Raw genomic sequence first — 18,669 nt, 5'->3', positions numbered from 1 at the left:
ATTACCTTCCCTCCCCATTTCCAACGGGAGCCCATCTTTCCCTTACACTGCCCAAGGAAATGGGGGAGTGGTTCCACTAATCTCTCATCTGCCCTCCTCATGCAGTGCTTACTATCTCTCCCTCTCTCCCTGGGACACACACACACACACACACACACACACACACACACACACACACAGTAGAAATGAACCTTCCAAAAGAGTCCCCCCAAAACAGTGCAAAAGCCAAGGGCCAGAACAGTGCGTAAATGAAAGGCAACTTACTTTGCAGGTTATGCATTTCAACGGTTTCCCTTGGAAATGCTTGTATCCGACAATGGGAAAAAAAAAAAAAAATCCCCAAACCGATTCCTCCAGCCAGGCGGCGCAGGACCCCGGGACTCTGCCGCTCAGCGCCCGCAGCCCGTGCAGAAGCCGGCCGCCCGGAGCCCGGGCTGCGCCGGCGAGAGAAGGAGCCGGGGCGCTCGCACGTCCCTCTCAGATAAAGATCGCGGCTTCATGATTAACTTGGGCAGGTTCAAATATTTGCTGAGCTAGGGATTTCGGGTGGGGGAGGGGAGCCCAAGTCCAAGTTGTCATCATCGGCTAACAAGTGGCCACTGCCAGCCCGGGTCCTCCTCCTCCTCCTCCTCGCCGAGGAAGTGAGAAGGCCATTGTCAGGGGGCCTAAAATAGGTTCTCCACAGGCTGCGGCGGCAGCGCGGCTCGCAGGCTTGTGGGGCTCAAGTGGCCACAGTGCAGCGAGGCACTTGGCGCTGCCAAACACAGGAAGTGGCTGAGCTAGTTCAGCAAAAAATAGAATCAAAGCCTCGCTTGTAAAGGCCTGAACCTCTCTCAGAAGGGCCCAGAACACCGTGCCTCGCTCGCGTCCACCTCCTCCCACGCACCAGCACAGACAGCCCTGCAGGTGTCACGGGGGAGCCCCCGGGGGAGCCACCCTGCAGGGAACAGGGTTACAAACTGGTCCACAGGAGGAGGCTCCTAGGGAAGAGTGACTGCATGGCTCCAGTAAGTGCCGTAGTATTAAAAATACACTCAGATAAAAACTGTACTCTGCAGCTATTTGTATGGAGTCAGTTTCAACTCCAGTTGAAATGGCCATAAAAATGCATTAGGTTCATGCATACGCTACAGGAAGCAAAGAGTAGGAGGGCAAGGAGATGGCACCCCATGCTAGAGGAGTCTTTTCTCTTTACTTGATAAAAGTTGCCAAACTTAGGACCCTTGGCTTCTATTTAAAACAAACAAACAAACAAAAAAACCCCTAAACTTTGGCCAAAGAAAATTTTCACTCACATCAGCACAGATGGCTTCACTGTTATCTCAAGAACCTTAACCCAATGTAAAATCACAGAATCACTAGCTTGAAAACCAGAGCAAAATTCAGAGATCACTTAAAGGAATTCCCTCCTACTATAACACAACACACGTTTCAAAACCAGAACACTTGCTAGAAGACAAAAACAAAATTTAGAGATCACTTCAAGCAATTCCCTCCTACTACACACACACATGCCTGAAAACCAGAACACTCGCTTGAAAACCAGAACAAAATTTAGAGATCACTCCAAGCAATTCCCCCGTACAACACACACAAACTGTTCTGACCCAGAGTGAAGTGGTTTGCATAAGATTATACCACTAGTCCTAAACTCCTTTTTGGTCCTAAACTCCTTTTTCTCCACCCACTGGCCCTGCTCTTTACTTCCCTCTGCCAGAGAAAGTAAAAATTAACAAGTGAAACTGAAGTTAATTTCTTTTAAGCCACATGCAAAAAACTTCACACCTAGAACAAAACTGACTTTTTTTTTTTTTGGTTTCCCATTTTTAATTTTTTTGAAAAGCTGCCTTCTAATTATCTTCGAAGAAACATGCATTCTGTGATACCCTTAGACTCTATACGAGAAGGTGACATGCAATGTCAAAGGTCATATGCAATGATAAAGGAAGATCTAAGTGCTGACCCAGAGTCCAAAAGGGAGGAACCAGTTTCAGAATTATTGCAATATCTGGGAAATGCTGCCAAACTCACAATGAGAGTGATTTTACAAGCTCTGCTTTGGTGCAATTGATAGACTATGAAGCACCTACTTTTCCTATGGGGGAAAAATTAGTCTATAGGTGAATTTCCTAGCTCCTGCCGGCTGATTACAGACATAGGGTTAGTTCAGAGAATACTCCTGCATCGTGAGTTGCATAATCTTGCCCTACCTAAAAAAAAAAAAAGTCTTTCTAAAGCTTGGGGATCTTGGAAACATCAGTCACTCACGCATACCTGTCTGGATTTACAGAATGTGTCACGTCAAAACCTTTTAAGATTAAAATGTTCTCTAGTCCAACGGTCTGTTTCCTGTGTCAGAAGAAAATTATCCATGGGGAAACAGCACACTACTTATAGAAAATCTTAAAAAAGATTTGAAAACTTTGCTTCAAATTTCTCACAGTATGTACAATCATCTACCACAGAGGTTCTATTAATTACTCAAAGTATGAGAAGAGTCTCTTCCCATTCAATTTTAGTCAATTTAGTAATCTGCAAAACACATGCTATTTATTAGTTTAAAAAGGGAGCCCTCTGCTGGTAGAACAGAATCAGTAACTTTGGCTCCAGAGAAAACTTGCTGTGTATTTATTTAACTCATCTCCCAGTGTTCAAAAGTTCACACAAAAAAACATAACTGCCCAACTGTCATTTAATCTATATGATTCACTAAGAAAAAAAAATAAATGCACAGATGTCATAACAACCTTGGAAATATTTTACACATGCCTGCTAAACTCTTGTAAGAAAACTTTTAATTTCTGAAACCCAGAGATTTCAGAAATCTGGGTTTCCACAATAGAAAACTTACTCAATTGAAAACTAACTTTACCTTCTAGATTCTTCAAAACTCTAAGTCTTACGACTTTCCTCTTCCTCAAAGTTTTGTAAAATTCATTTCAGAGGCAAAATAGGCCATGTAGCAGTTCTCAGCAGGTGTGAGCTAGTCAGGAAAAGGTTTCTTAATTGTTAATATAGTGCGAAAGTTCCAGACTGAATGCTGAATCTCATACGTGCCAATCACCATTGAGTGGCCAATGCCCCACAGGCAGCTTTCAACCTGCACAGCTTCTTAAATGGTTTTGTGGGCCACAATTTATGAACAAAAGCCCATTGGAAAAAAAAAAAAAAAGGCAGTGAGAAAAAAAAATAAATGAACCCAAATCTTCTTTTAAGGGTTCAACTAATGCCTCTTTACTTAATTTTAACTTAAGACAATTTAGAGTAGAAAGGCCTTTCAGGGTGATGCCAGATCTGCAGTCCACATCCAGGGCTCGTCATGACCCTACACTAAGGAAAATGTCCATTAGAGTTTATACATAAACTCAGGTTTACAGATGCACCAAAGTTATACGTTCTATAGACTATCGGAAAAGGTGTGCCCATTGCTTAGCAGAAAAAAGAAAAAAGAGCCCCTCCACAATTTCCGTCTCAGCTGTCCCTTGAGACAAAGGAGGCTGCACTGTGAAAACATAAAGTAAAAGTGAACCGTAGCCTCCACGACGTGCTCCTGCTGTTCAGAGCACAAATACACTTCCTATTTTTTGTCAAAACCTAGCACGCCTGGCCTGTTTACTCCTACCCATCTATTAAACACACACAGTTTTTTCAAGGTTTCATTTCTCACCTTCGAAACAAGCCTCTAATGTCAGACCGCATTTTAAACCCAATAAAAAATAAATCAGAGAAAAGTAAAACTCTTTGAAAGTCATTTCCCTCTGGCTTAATGCTTGCTTTAGTCCTGGTTGCAAACCAAGCCCGGAGCATTTAAAACAAGATTTATGAATCAGGCTCTTCAGGATAAATGTTTTGCAATGCACCAGTGGTTAAAAATTAACTCTGACAGGTGTAGAAGGGCAAGGGGGAGAAAGAAAGTCATTTATTTTCCCTCTGGGTTTGAGGGTGCAATATTAGACTTCAATTTTCTGAATATATCCATGAAATCTGAAATATGTCAATACACTTATAATGGGTTTCATTCAAAGGCACCCTGTGTTAAATAGCCCCTGTTTTACCTTAGTTGCTCTATAGAAATCTGCTTTAGCAACCTAAGGATCAAGTAGGGTAAACATAACACAAAGTGATTCAAGAAAACCTGCTGCTCCACTTTAACCATTTTTGACTTTCAGTAACAAAGAGAACAGCAAACTGTCAACCAAGTTCTAAGAACATACCGGGTGCCTACTCTTTGAAACCTTAGTTTCTCTCCCTATAGGAGAGAAGTTACTTCACAGGTGTGCTGGTTGCATTAAATGGGTTGGTGTGTAGAAGTTCTCTGACAGTAGGGAACTTTATCAAAGAATTTTTAAAAATTTTATTTGGAGGATTATTATGCTATGCCCAGTTCTACGCTAGGAAGAGCCGAAAAGAAGGCTTTGTCCTTGAGAAATGTAGCCGAGCAGATGAAACGAACAGAACACTACTGAACAGCTAAATATAAGAGGACGAGGGACTTCAGGACATAAATGTACTGAATGGGTCAAAACCCTGCACATCCGGCAGGGGAGAGGCTCCCTGGGTGCCAAAGAAGAGGATGGCACTGTCAGCGGCTGCTGGGCACTGATACATCGTGTGCACTGGGTTAAGGGCACCAGGGCAAGGTGGTGGAGGAGGGCTGGTCCTGAGATGCAGGCGCCTCCACTCACCCGGCTGCACACAGGGCCGAGGCCATCAGACCTCCAAGCAGTGCGCCCACGGGGCAGCAACTGCCCGGAGAGTGTCCTTTCAGATGCCCTCCAGCTTTTCAGTGGGGAGCACTGCCTGCTGGGATTTGGACAGCACTAACCAGGAAGGCGGCTTGAGGAGACGGAGCTGAGAACGAGGCCAGCTCCGGTAGGGTCTCAAACACTAGAGCTGAGAGGAGGACACGAAAGGCATGCTATATTGTCACGTGCTTCAGTCCTCCTCACCTCCTTCAATTCTCATAACCATCCCAGGAGAGAGGCATTATTCCCATTTCACAGACTGGAAAACAGTTTGGAAAGGCTGAATGAAGGTCTTGGCAATGAAGCCAGCAAGGAAGCAGCAAGAATTGGAATTCAAACACCTGGATCTATCTGACTCATCCTCTTCTCTCCATTGCATGATGTATGAAGCACGACAGAGCAACTTGGAGCCTGATCTCAAACAGCCTGCATTGGGGCTGTTCCCTGTATGTGATCCCTGGGCGCAAACGTCACCTATTTTTAATGTATTACTTGCTGGAAACTTCAGAGAACTTTTTGACTGGACACTAACAGCAGCCCTGTTGCCAGTGAAGATTCCCAAAGTCCAGGCGGCAGACAGAGCCGCAGGCTGGTGTCCTGAGCCAGGCCCCCCGCCGCAGACCCACCCCTGGCTCACACTGGTTGGGGTGGCCCCAGGTGAAACCATCAAGCTCTATGGCCTTCAGGTGCAAGTGAAGAGCTGGACAATACTTTCAACTCTAAAGTGACGCTTTGGATGATACTGTCACTTAAAGTATTTACTGCTTTTTCAAACCTGGTAAAAATATCGAGCCGTTATTTTTATCCTTTACAATTTATTTTGAATAAATCTTTGAAACTCTTTCAATGAAATGCTATTTCTTCTTCCCCCTTTCAAGTTGTACCTATTCTTCAAAGCCCGTTTCAAGTTCTGTGTTTTTCCCTATAAGTTTTTTTTCTGTCTATTCAATTACCCTAAAAAGTCACCAATCACATCTCTCAAATTCTTTTTATACTTCCAGTACACGCCCTCCCACCTAGAATTTAATGAGATGCTATGTGCTGATGGGTCTTATTTGAATTGACACAGTGCCTCACACATCATTAGTTCTGCCTTTCATTTCCAGTTCTAACTGGCAACAACTAGAAAAGGTATCTGTTTGCCCCATAATAGTCTTGCTTGTCCTCCACCCCCCAAATATCATTCAGGCATTCATTTCTATTCACGATAATGAAGTTACTGCAAATGAATGATTTATGACTGTTCCCTGGAGGTGCGCCAGTACTGTTCTTCCCAGCCCCATGGGACGAGCACGTGTCAGGGTAATGATGAGACTCCAGGAAAATATCACGTTCCTACCAGGCCAAGGAAGTCAGTTCTCTAACCTGGGGTGTCCCGCCAATCATCTACACTGGAGCCATTCCTGAATACAAAGGTGTGGGTGAGGAGATACTGTCCTGGGGTGGGTGGGCTATTTTCACCAGTGAGAGGCACTGAAGCAACAAGTTAATTCCAAAGGTTCCATATGATTTCCAGAATCACGTGAGAGATATCACACAAATGGGGAAATGCCTCCAACTCGGGTTTAAAAATTAATTGGATGCAATTTGAGGGGGAGAGGCTGCTTGAGTTCTGGGATAGTCATTTTCAACAGAGCTGATAGAACAAATCCACCCTTGAAATTGGCACACTAAATTCTTAGCAGAAAGATGTAGGTAGGGTCCATGACACAGCAAGCAGTCTTGAGCGTGCGTGATGAAAAACAGTTGCAGAGCAAGCTTTTCTTGGGTGGAATTAGGCTGAAACTGAGAAAGACATTTAGCCACTTTACATCAGAAGCAGAAGCATCAAACTCTACCACCGATTCTAGTATACTCTGTGCAGTACAAACGCTTGAAAACTCTCGTGGAATGAAATCGTTTGTGCGTCTCTGTCAAGCTTGGTCTGGCTTTTCACTTCCATGTTTTCCCCTCTTTTCTGGAGCAGGGTGGGGCGCTGAGAGGACTAGGAACCCCCCCTTTCCTTGCAAGCTGGGCGCAGCTCTCCCTGTCTCTGAGATGGACCTCCACAAGAATCAGGAGGAAGTGAAAGATAGAAGCTCGATGCTTTGACCCAGGGTCCTGTCCTGTTCTTGCTGGTCCTCTTCCTCTCCACCCTTGTGATCAGTCTAGAGGGGGTGGTCAATAAACAGCTCTAGTGCCCTGGGCACGCTGGCCCATCCCCGTCCCACAGAGTACTTCTAACCTGTCACTGCGTCATTTCCTACTGAGCCCAAAGGCAGCTTCTGAACACCAACACAGAGCTCCCTAACCATTATCAAGTGATCTGAGCAGCCACACAGATGAAACTTTGTGGCCAACACCCAGGACTACATACCTGGGCCATACCTGTTAACATTCTCCGATGCAGTGGACCTACAATCCAGGATATCCCTGTTTTATATCCTCCTAGCTGGGATCTGGAACACTGGAATGGACCAGGGTTGCCTAATGGACTGTTTCTGCTACAGCCTTCACCTGTGGCTCCCATATTTTGGGTCTGTCCATAGAAGCCCTGCCCGATACCTGCGCCATGAATGCCCATCCCATCCTTTAGGTGGGTTTTAAGTTGAGGCCTTCCCCTCTCTGTCCACCCAGTTCAGATACAACTAAGCCTGGCTATGTAACATCCTTAAAAAAATCCGTGTGCACACGCGCACACACGCACACACACAAGCACAACATAATGTACCAACGTATGACTGATAACTGGGTTCCCATTGCTTGCTCATACAGAGATGAGTTTGGTAATTTGCATGAGCTACTTGTAATAAGCAATAAATTCATGATGTTTTAATTAAATTCAAGACATAAACTCACACTACAAGCGATATTACTGGTCCTGAAACCTCGCACTTCACTTCTAGGGCGCTCATCACCATTTCTAAATGACCAGTTCACTTTTAACCAAGGTTGTTTAGACTTTCCACAGTAGAAGAAAAATACATCAGTTTAGATAAAATCCACTGCTAGTTCCATCTGCATTTCCCACTTTGTTAAAAGGCTAACTGAATGCCAAGCTGCTTTCACGGAAGTGTATGGCTTGCTCTAACTTGTTGCAGTCAACCCCTATTCTCCTACTGCTTGCATTACTAAAAATGTTTATTTTGACAAGACATTTCTTAGCCTACGTATTTCCAAAAAACACATTCCAAAATACTTTAAATTACATAGTAATTATAAACTCCCTACCTTATAAGTATTAGAAAGAAAAACAGAAATGTCAACAAGTAAAATGAACGCCATAATTTATGCAGCAACCAGAAGCATTGAGTTGAAGGGGTCAGGGGAGCACTCCCAACAACCCTCACCTAAAACCAAGATCATGTAAAATCCACAAATTTTAAAAGCCAGATAATACTGATTATATATGCAGCACCCAGATATTTTTTCTTTAAATCATAAAGGAACATATTGTTATGGATCTCAATTTCATGAGAAACTTATGCTACTTCAAAGGAGGTTGAAAGCTCCCATTTTTCAGGCTCTAAAAAATGAACAGCGAGGAAATTTTAAAAGTTCAGAAGGCATTACCTGGTGCAGGCTGGCGTTCATTCCATTCGGTGGAGATTAAGATTTCTATAATTTTTATGAGGTGTTCAGTATTCTCAGAACTACAAAAAAAAAAAAGAGAGAGAGAGAGGTCTGTTAGAAACCTTGTTCCCTAAACAACAAACTCATTTTCATTTCTGCACATTTGGGTGACTCTGTCTGATGGAAGTATGCAAATGCATTTGTGAACTAGTATCTTTAGAAGCCTAATGACCCATCACCTTAGGACTACCCTCATGATCCCCAAATCCAGGTTTCTCTTCTATCACTTACCTTGCTGCTGGGAATCTGAAAAGCAGAGGGCTGAAGAGTTCAGAAAGTACTCTTGCATTCAGAAGATTTTTGCTGGACGTTTGAGAGAGCTTGAAGAAATGTTTTAGCAAATACTGCAGTGTGAGCCAGTACTGATGAGGTATGCTGGGCGACCTAATGAGTTTCTTCAACAGCTGGATGTATTCTTCAGAACCCTGCACTTCTGTGAGTGAAAACAAAAAAAAGCAAGGAAAAGACTAAGAGACTGTTGGTAGCTATCAGTGACTAAACACCTAGATTTCCGTTCTAGCTACAGAGGAGTCGTTTAGAACGAAGGCACCAGAATCAGCAGAGAATTATGTTTGCTCTTCTCATTAGAAAAGGCATTATGAGAAAGTCGAAATCTCACGTCAAATGGAAACGCAAGAAACTCTTGGTGTGCAGAACCCAGGAGGTACTGGGTGTGCTGCCTTCTGTGGGCCAGCTTCGAGTGTGATTGGCTAACTCGGGGGAGCAGCAGATAAGTATCGCAGGTTTTAACTTTGAAGGTTACGAACCACAATTTCCTGTCCCCGGAGCACTTTAACTGAGCATTAGCTCCTGAAGCGGAGAGTCTTCTTCCCTGAACTCATGTTCTACTGGAGGAAGGTGATGAGAACATCCCCAGTCCCTCAGTCCTAGTCCAGTTCCCTGAGTCCAGTGATGATGCTTGGCACTCTGAGCCATTCTCTGATGTAGTATTAAAATACCGACCAAGGGTTCACAATTAGCCAAATTCAGCATGGGGATGCAAAGGAGAACATGGGTCTTCTACTGGATACCAGGGAAGGGAGGGACTCTGTGCTGATGGGACGGGGTGGGGGTGGCGGGGGACAGAGTCCTACTAACATTTTCTAAGCAATCTCTCTTTATATGCAGCACTTGAGTCTACAAGTCCATCCACATCTCAACACATGTTCAAGGAGGCTCTCAGAAGAGACAACATACCTGGGGCTAAAGAAATCAGTTCACTGGAAACGGCTACCGGAATGACAGGATTCGGTAAGTCCAGGAGATAGCGTTTGAAGGCGTCAGCTAAAACGTGCACATCGAACATCTCCAAGTCCAAGGAGGCGGTATCTATTAATAGAAATGTGCCACAACAACAACAACAAAAAATCAGACCTGTTATGCACTGTTTGGGGTGATTTTCTGAATATGCAACTTACATGTGACACGTGAAAGGAAGCAGGATGAGGACAAATAGAAGATGCCTGAGCATTTATTAGCAGTGTTCTCTCAGGGGCTGCTCGTGGCATTTCGAATAGAGCATTTCTCCTCATGCAGATCTGTCGCCCACACTGCAAGCATTTAGCATGAAGGCCCCTGCCCCTGCCCCTGCCCATGGTGCCAGAACACATTCCCAGACTTTGCAGCAACAGAAAACAGTGCCTCTGCTGTGGCTGAATTGTGTCCCCCACAACTCCTATCTTGAAGCCCCAACTCCCAGCACCTCCACATACCAATGTATTTGGAGACAGGGCCTTTGAAGAGGTGTTTAAAATAAAAGGGGCCATAAGAGTGAGCCCTAGTCAACTGGACTGGTATTATAAAAGGACAGAATTTAGACAGAGACACAGCAAAGGTGCACGCACAGAGGACACAGCAAGGAAGCGGCCACCTGGAAGCCAAGAAGCAGCCAAACCTGCTGAGCTGGGACTTCGAGCCTCCACAACGGTGAGAAAACAGACTTCTGTTTTTTAAACCACCCAGTCTACGGAATTTTGTTATGGCAGCCATGGCAAACTGCTGCAGCCCACACAGCATTTGCACATACATTCTGGAGATGGGGGTTCTGCCCTGGTGGAGAAGGGTTCTGTCTAAGGGTGCTGAATCACATGGTAAAACCTTCCTGAAATCCCAATGAGGAAACATGAAACGCAATCCTGTCCCCAGATTTCCTAAAATCTGAGTTGTTCAATATCAGTATCAATTTAACCCAAGAGAGTACAGACTGATTGATTTAACAGCAAGCGATTAGATAATTTTACTAATCTCAAGAATAGCCATAAAAATAATGTGAACATCCTTAGAATATTTCTCCCTAGTACTGACAGAGTATTCTGATTAAGGTATTACTAATTAAACCTGTGGGCACCGAACTATCTCGAAAGAAATATAACATGTGCAATCTGTCCAGTAAATCCTTCATCTGGAAAAGAGGTCAGGCAATTCAACCCTGGGCTGATGTGAATCACAGCTGCTCTGTGAGTACCTGGGGTATAATGAGGCATATGGCCCAGTGGGAAGAAGTGCTGCTGGGGGCTGGAAGGACCACAGTCACTGCTGAAGGATGCACACTAGTGATGGGAAAGACGACTCAAGAGCAATTATCTGGGGACTCGTGTACTCAGTGGAGAACAGGGAAGCGGAGGAGCAAAATGCTACATCTTTAAACAGCTTTTTTTTTTTTTCTCATTAAAAAAATTTTTTTTAGAGGGTAACTGCTTTACAATGTTGTTAGTTTCTGCTTACAGCAATGTGAATCAGCTATTATGTATACATGATGGTAGCTCAGTTGGTGAAGAATCCGCGGGAGACCCTGGTTTGATTCCTGGATTGGGAAGATCCACTGGAGAAGGGATAGGCTACCCACTCCAGTATTCTGGCCTGGAGAATTCCATGGACTGTATAGTCCATGGGGTTGCAAAGAGTCGGACACGACTGAGCGACTTTCACTTTCATACATTTGTCGCCTCCCTCCCACCCCCATCCTACCCTTCTGGGTCATCACAGAGCACCGAGCTGAGCTCCCGCGCCATACGGCAGCTCCCCGCTTGCTGCCTGACACATGGCAGTGTAGCACGTCAGCCCTACTCTCTGTCCCACCTGCTCCTTCCCCGCTGCCCCGTGTCCACAAGTCAGTTCTCTCCGTCCGCGTCTCTATTCCTGCCCTGCAAGCAGGTTCGTCAGTACCATTTTTCTAGATTCCGTATATTTTCCTTAATACACGATATTTGCTAAACAGCTTTATTAACTGGGCTTTCAAATAAGTCTGAAAGGCGCACTGCTGCAAGTGCTGATACCACGTTTGGTAATATGGATTCCAAGGCAGTTAGAAACTAACTAGGAGGAGTAACCTAACCAGGAGACGGACGGGACTGGGTGGTGGCCCAGGAGAGGATGAGAGAGAAGCAAAGTTCACCGGGAGATGTTCAGCTTGAGAAGGAGCGGCAGCATCCTGGACGCTCATGAACCAGGTGTGACACTGTATGAAGCACTCAAGTGGAGCTGGAAGCTCCCAGAGTTCCTTGAGCACATCGTCATCATAAGCCAAACCTGTCTCGCCAGCTAGGTAGATCTTATGAAAGATAATCATGTAATATCATAAAGCTCAGAGATATCCATCTGGTAGCAAATATGGACAGGGAAAGAACGAAAAGGTGGAGAAGCAAGGGGTTAAATCACTTAAATGTCCCACAAAGAACAAACCAGGTACATATCACATCCTTAGTTAAGTGTGGGAAGGGCAAGACTAGATCTCTGCCTAAAAGATCCATGTGGAAAGTAATATAACTAGTGTGACTGTCAAAACTGTGCGTGCATTCCTGCTGGAGCATTCCATAGCTGCTGGCCAGCTCCCCCCACCCCCCCAACCTGCCACCAAATCACCTGTATACTCCATTTAATGTCACTTTGCCCAGAAAATTCGTATTTCTTAATTTGCTCATCCTAAAAAGAGTAATAAACCATTTTTGCAATGAGGTATAAACTTTAAGATGCTAAATATTCCCCATGTCCTTCCCTCAGGCAGGCTATCTGCTGCCTTTTCTCTGTGCAGGAGCAGTGCTGATAAGCCATCCCTCTACTGGGACACTTCCCACTACGGTAATTACGAGTCTCTCTCGGAGACCGATGGGCACTCCTAGGCTGACGTCCCTTGAGGGCACAGACTGTGGCTCTCACCTGCTTTTCTCACATCCCTCAGGGCTCAGCACAGAATGTGCTTGTTAAATGTTTGTGGGCTGAGCTACTTTGTGGGCTCAGGACTTTCCTGAGAGTGATGTTAACTCACTGAAGCCCTTCTCCAAAACATGAGGTATTATTCCAAAGAGACTTTATAGCTTTTGAATGAAATAACCTTACTTCGAGTCTTCAGGTAACCTCACCTTATGTCAAATTCCACCAGAGCTGATGTAGTACATTCTATTTATTTACAGATAACTTCTAAAGCTCCTTGGACTTTCTGACTTCTGTTCTAGAAGTCTCCTTTTCCGTATTAAAGCTATCCTAACATGCTTTTCCAAGAGCTGGAAACAGCTGTCATGTGAGGACTATGGAAGTTGGCTGAGTCTTCAGGTCTGGGTTGGGGGCATTTACACTCTCTTCCACCCTGCTTTTCACTGAGTCTGCGCCTGACAGGTAACCAGTAACCTTTCCCACATTTCAGCCCTTCTCCCACTGGAAAGGAGTCCCCTCCCTGACTGATCTCTAGCTGAGTCAAGGGGTTGCCGACTGGGGTCCTCAATTTTGCTGCCCTACTCCTGACTTCAGGAGACACCAGTACCTGCAGACAGTTCTGATTGTCACAAGCTGGGCACAATCTCAGTGGCATCTACTGGGCAGAGGCCAGGAGTGCTGCTGAAATCCTACAATGCTAAGAACAGCTCCTTGACAACAAAGAATTATCCATCCTAAAATGTCCACGCACTGAGGCTGAAAAAGTTTGAATTTTAAAATTGAGGCATCTTGACACATGATTACCACATAATGATTTCTTATTTGTATATACCATTGTTAAAGCATCACCACAGTAAGTCTGGTTGATATCCACAGAGTCACACATAGAAATTTTTTTCTTATGATGAGAACTTTTAAAGAAAAAAATCTGAATCAGGTTAAGAGAAACCAAAAAGGTGGGGAGAGGGAGAATAATTCACACTATTAAAATTTTAAAAAAGACAATGTATTTTAGGGCAATACAGTGGGAGGGTAAAAAGAGTAAGGACTTTTAGGGCCAGAACAATCTGCATGCAAGTCATGGCTTTATAAGCAGCATAACTTTTATACACAAGACTGATGTGTGGATGAAATAAAGTAACTTAGTGGGTGCTACTAAAAATGGGCTGTGGTCCTCCACGCACATCCACCCTTTTCTGACATTGGTAATTCATGGGGTTAGTTAAAAGCCATGCTTTTTGTTTTTGAGTTTAAGTGACTTATCTCTGAGCTTCCTCCAGAGATAAGTTTTTAATCTCTGGAAATTACGGTTTTTTTAAATAGACAAATCCTCAAGCTGGAAATAGTCCTGGAGGATCCTCACTCCTAAACTGAGATAATGTTTTTTACTCTTTTTGTTTTGCCACAAAATTTACTTTTATGGCACAGAATCCAAGGAAAACCAGTTTTCTCTGTGTGTGTTGATCTCAAATGGGGAAGAAAGCTGTCTATCAAAATATCTTGTTGACTTGAACTTGGGTTATTTATTCCCTCTTACAGGTGGTATGAAGATTTTTTTTTAAAAGCTCAACTGGATCATTTTGGTTTTGGTTACATTTGAAAACGTAACTACTCTTTTTCAAATAACTCCCATTTCATCAGTCTCTGAAGTCTAAACATTTCCTGTGACTTTTAACATGCTCAACTTGACCAATTTTCTGACCAAAACATGTATCTCTAGTTCAATTGGCTAGGACAAAATTCAGTGTTTCCTTAACACCCTGGTAAAGCTGTTAGAAAAAAAAAAAAAAGCCAAAAAACCACGGCTTTTCACCTTGCTTTTTCTGCCAGTCAACTTCTAATGACCTACTCTGGGTGTGTAGGAGGATGGGCCCTGTGTTGTGTGTAAGACTGATTTCCATGTACAAAGGAAAAATGAAAGTTAAAAAAAAATTTTTTTTCAAGCTTCAAACATTTGGGTGGTGTGTTTCAAGTTAAACTATCGACTGATGAAGATCTAATCTCCTTTCTTTCCCAGAAACATCTTTTCTAGAAATTTTCATAAGCTGCCTCGTTTTGAAGCTGCCTTACACTTCAGATTTTTTCATTTATTAAATATCACGTGGGTATTCTTTGCATAACTGTACATCTGAAAATGCTTCTTCTAAAACTAGATTTTACTTTTGGTTCAAGCACCCAAATCCAGTTAAAACAGTGCAAGGCAAAAAAAATTATCAGTAAAAAGAAAAGAATTGGGAGGGAATAAAGGGTCTAAAAGATTCCAGAAGCTGATGTAGAAGATGACTTGCTGGAATGATGGCAAGTAAATTTGTATTTTTATAGTTGTATTCTGTATGGCAACGAGAGAAGGAACTAATAGTTAAGGTACCATTTGGTTAAATTAATGGATGCCATTTATGGTGTGCTAAGAGTTGACTTGAATTGGCTCACAATTCTTCCCAAGTGGTAACACATTGGTAACATGAAATTAATCACGTAGGAATATTTACACTACACTACAAACCAGGGCTTCCTCCCCTTCTCCAAGAATTGGTTTACCAGCACACTACTAAATATAACAATATCATGATGTTGCAAGTGTTACTCACTCAGTTGTGTCCGACTCTTTGCAACCGCATGGACTATACTGTCCATGGAATTCTCCAGTTAAGAATACTGGAGTGGGTTGCCATTTCCTTCTCCAGGGGATCTTCCCAACCCAGGGATCAAACCCGGCAGATTCTTTACAGTGTGGTCATATGGCTCAGCTGGTAAAGAATCCACCTGCAATGCGGGAGACCAGGTTCAATCCCTGGATTGGGAAGATCCCCCGGGGAAGGGAAAGGCTACCCACTCCAGTATTCTGGCCTGGAGAATTCCACGGACAGTACAGTCCATAGGGTCACAAAGAGTCGGACATGACTGAGCGACTTTCACTTTACTTGACAAAAATATGGCATGAAAAGGCAAGCAAGCAAGAAAGGAATGAAGACAGAAAAGAAGGGAAAAGGTCAGAAGAGACCTTTGTTAAATGACAGGTTCATAAGTACTTTTTCAACTAGTCCAAATGAATTAGATGTAGCCAATGGCAAGGGTGGAGAAAGATGACAGATGAGCAGAATCAGAGAAATCCCAAGATGTTTCTCTTCTGTGCAGTTTCTGCAGGTCCAAGAGGCTCATGGCTGTGATGCCAGCCAACGTACCTGCAGGCAGACGGGCACAGACACCTCTGCTCAGGAGACAAATATCAAAGGCCTGCCCACTTACACAAAGAACACAGAGGGAAGTGTGCATGATTTCTGAGCTCCCTCCAAACCGAGAACGTTGCACGCTTAAGCTCAAGTGTTTTGTGCTTTACCTAAAACGCAAAGGTAAGAACCGTCTTTCCCTCTGTGTATTTCCAGCTCTCTGACACTCACCACAATCAAGAAGCTGTCGTAACTCGGCTGGGTTGCTGGAGCTCTGTGTTCTGTATAGAGTTGAACATTCCAGACCTAGGACACAAAACAGACTGAGTATGCAAAACACAGCTCTCTGGGGAACCTGCAAGCCTGCAGCCAGATAGACATTCCAGTTTTCATCCAGTGTCTATTCGAGATGTGTACGGAGCATTCTTGGAAGTCAACTCCCACTATTCATCTTATTTGGCATATCAATAATTTTGGCAAAATCATCTGGCCACTGAGGAACAAGTTAATTCTATTTATTAAGATAGGGAGAATTTAAAAGTTTCCATATAGTAACTACACATTAGTATGGAGTGAGAAGTCAGAGCAAGACTATCTCCCCACATCACGGCCACAAACAACTTATGTATCCAGCACAGGTGGCAGGAAGTGGATTCAATGAACGTCCACGCAACAGATACAAATGATGACACCCACGAGATCAGACCATAACCTGTGAGCTGATTTCCCTGACCCGTTGGATTACCTTTCTTTTCAATGGCTTCCACGAGCTTGATAAGAAGCGGTGGAGCAACGTCAGGGGGTGCGAACTGCTCTGCAAGGTCTGGGAGAGTGGAAGCTGCAAACAAAAACAATCCTGCGGTTACGTTTGATCGAGGGTAATCCAATGCAGTCAACAGCAGTGAAAACGATCCCAACACGAGGTCATGGACTGCAATCAGGACAGCAGCAAACTCAGGCCAGGAAGAAAGAGAGCGCCTGAGCGGGGCCCTGTGTTTAGAAGGCTCCTCTCAGGCCACCACCCTCCAGCACTGCCTCTTCCCACGGGGTGAGCTGCCTGGGGCACACACCTGCTGCTCCTCTCCCAGGACACGATCAGAGGGCTCCCCAGAAGCCCAGATCCCCTGCCTCAGTGGCTTCTTGGGTCTCTGCCTCAGGCCCATCCTTCTGAGCGCAGACCTAGCTCCGGCATGCCCCACTGGCCCAAGGCATGGGCTGTGGCGGAGGGGAGTGGGCTCAGGATGGAATGGAGTCTGGCCGCGCAAGGTTCCGGCGGCATGGGGCCAAGCCAGGCGCGGACCAGCTCTCCACATGTCACCACGCTCTCAGGCAGAACTCGGAACCCAAGAAATCAAAATTCAGGTCCAGCTTCCTGGTCATTGTGAAGATATAACTGTCAACGTAATAGGATGGAACCGCTTTTATCAAACTGTCTGTCGATGTGATTTTAACTTTCAAATATTCAGATGCAAGTTGGGGCTCCTTTGTGTTTTGTCCCAGGCCCCACAAATGCCAAGGTGGGTGTACTATCAAATACAAAAGAGGTCCAAGTCCCCATGGACCTGCTGCTGAAATGCCTTTATTGGCTTACACATGCTTTGGTCAGTTAATATCTTAACACATGTGATACTGTCACAAACTGTTCTTTCCATGCTTTTATTTACATGTTTTACCAAATGATAACAAAAGAAAAAAATCTAATTGGGTGACACACATAATGTCCTTCAACATTTGATAACTGCATTTTTCACTCCAAAAAAATATAAATACCTTTCTTATAAGACACCAGAAGAGGGAGCTAAATATACGCACCTCAAATTTCTCAAAATGCAAAATATAGGTAAATGACAGTCTTTATGAAAATACCTAGCTGTGAAGTCTATTTATCAGCCACCCATAAATCACTTTTAGACACTTAAGGTTCATGGCTGTGTGTGTACTCTCACATAGTTTATATAATCTAAGACTAAATATTGAAAACTTCGTTTCAATGAGATTTCAGTGGTGTGACTTTTTAAGCCATATATCATGTTAAGCAAATTTCTAATGCAGCCCATCTTTCTAATAGTGAGATAGCACTATTAGAATATCTCACTAATAGTGAGATAGAAAAACAACAGACTCACAAGACAACCACAGTCAAGCAAGATTATGTTAAACTTTGACCTCAGAAAATTATTGTTTATGTGATTTTGGAAACCCAGACCCTGTAGTATAAGACCCTTCTATTCCCTGAGACAGTAACGTGATCTTGCCACCTAACTCTGTTAGCCATACCAACTACTGAGGATAAAAGGAGAAGAGCTATATTATGGAAGAAAATCCTATAGGAGCACTCTCCAGAAGAACTTGCTGTGATAGTGGAAATGCTCTATTAGCTGTGCTACCCAGCAAGTGCTCCGAGCACTTGGAATATAACTCCCGCAACAGAGGAAGAGAATTTTTAATGTCTATTGACTTAAAATGAAACAGCTGTAAATGACTACTGACCACAGTCCTGAAGAGCACAGTCCCACAGCCTGAACAAGGGCAAGTTTCGTCAAAAGCACATGAAAGATTCCTGAGTTGACTTCGTACTACAAAGACCTCACTGTAAAGCCGGCCCTGAGCACCCAGCATCGGTACATGGGACTCAAGAGTGTGTGAACACAGGGCATGCAAGGTCTATCCCTGAGTCTCCTGGGCCACTTTGTCCTGCTGCAACAGCACTTGAACATACTTGGCACTTCATAAAAGCAGGGCAGGCACGCTGCTGACTCGCCAGACAGTCACGATGCAGAAAGCGGAGTGGCGACTTCATCTCACCTGTGTTTCCGCCACCAACCTGAGCCTACGGATCACCTGGAGAACTTGTTATGCAGACAGACTGCTGGTAAAACTACAAATCCCCAGAATCAGAATATCCAAGAATGAAGCTAGTCATCTGTTTTAGGTTAGTAATACGTTTTAGGACAAGACACTTACTCCTTGAAAGGAAAGTTATGACCAACCTAGAT

General features: G+C 44.0%; 1 protein-coding gene across 4 annotated transcripts in view; it reads right to left on the bottom strand.

Annotated features, from left to right (window-relative positions):
- Nucleotides 1-18,669, bottom strand: part of PIK3R1 (phosphoinositide-3-kinase regulatory subunit 1) — a 455,332-nt gene that overhangs the window by 11,942 nt on the left and 424,721 nt on the right. For 3 of the 4 annotated variants that reach the window (XM_086362037.1, XM_086362036.1, XM_086362038.1), the window contains 5 exons: nucleotides 16,419-16,511; nucleotides 15,905-15,979; nucleotides 9,555-9,686; nucleotides 8,589-8,790; nucleotides 8,298-8,377 (listed from right to left, as the gene is read on the bottom strand). In XM_086362037.1, coding sequence (XP_086218163.1) covers nucleotides 8,298-8,377; nucleotides 8,589-8,790; nucleotides 9,555-9,686; nucleotides 15,905-15,979; nucleotides 16,419-16,511 — 582 coding nt within the window. Of the gene's footprint in view, nucleotides 1-264; nucleotides 7,629-8,297; nucleotides 8,378-8,588; nucleotides 8,791-9,554; nucleotides 9,687-15,904; nucleotides 15,980-16,418; nucleotides 16,512-18,669 lie in introns of those variants that run through there. The other variant, XM_086362040.1, reaches the window with a different exon arrangement.

The sequence above is a fragment of the Bos grunniens genome, chromosome 20 (assembly GCF_055505025.1).
Source record: "Bos grunniens cultivar Pamir isolate PY7600 chromosome 20, Bosgru_T2T1.0, whole genome shotgun sequence".
Lineage (NCBI taxonomy): Eukaryota > Metazoa > Chordata > Mammalia > Artiodactyla > Bovidae > Bos > Bos grunniens.
This window is presented reverse-complemented; position numbering and strand designations above follow the sequence as displayed.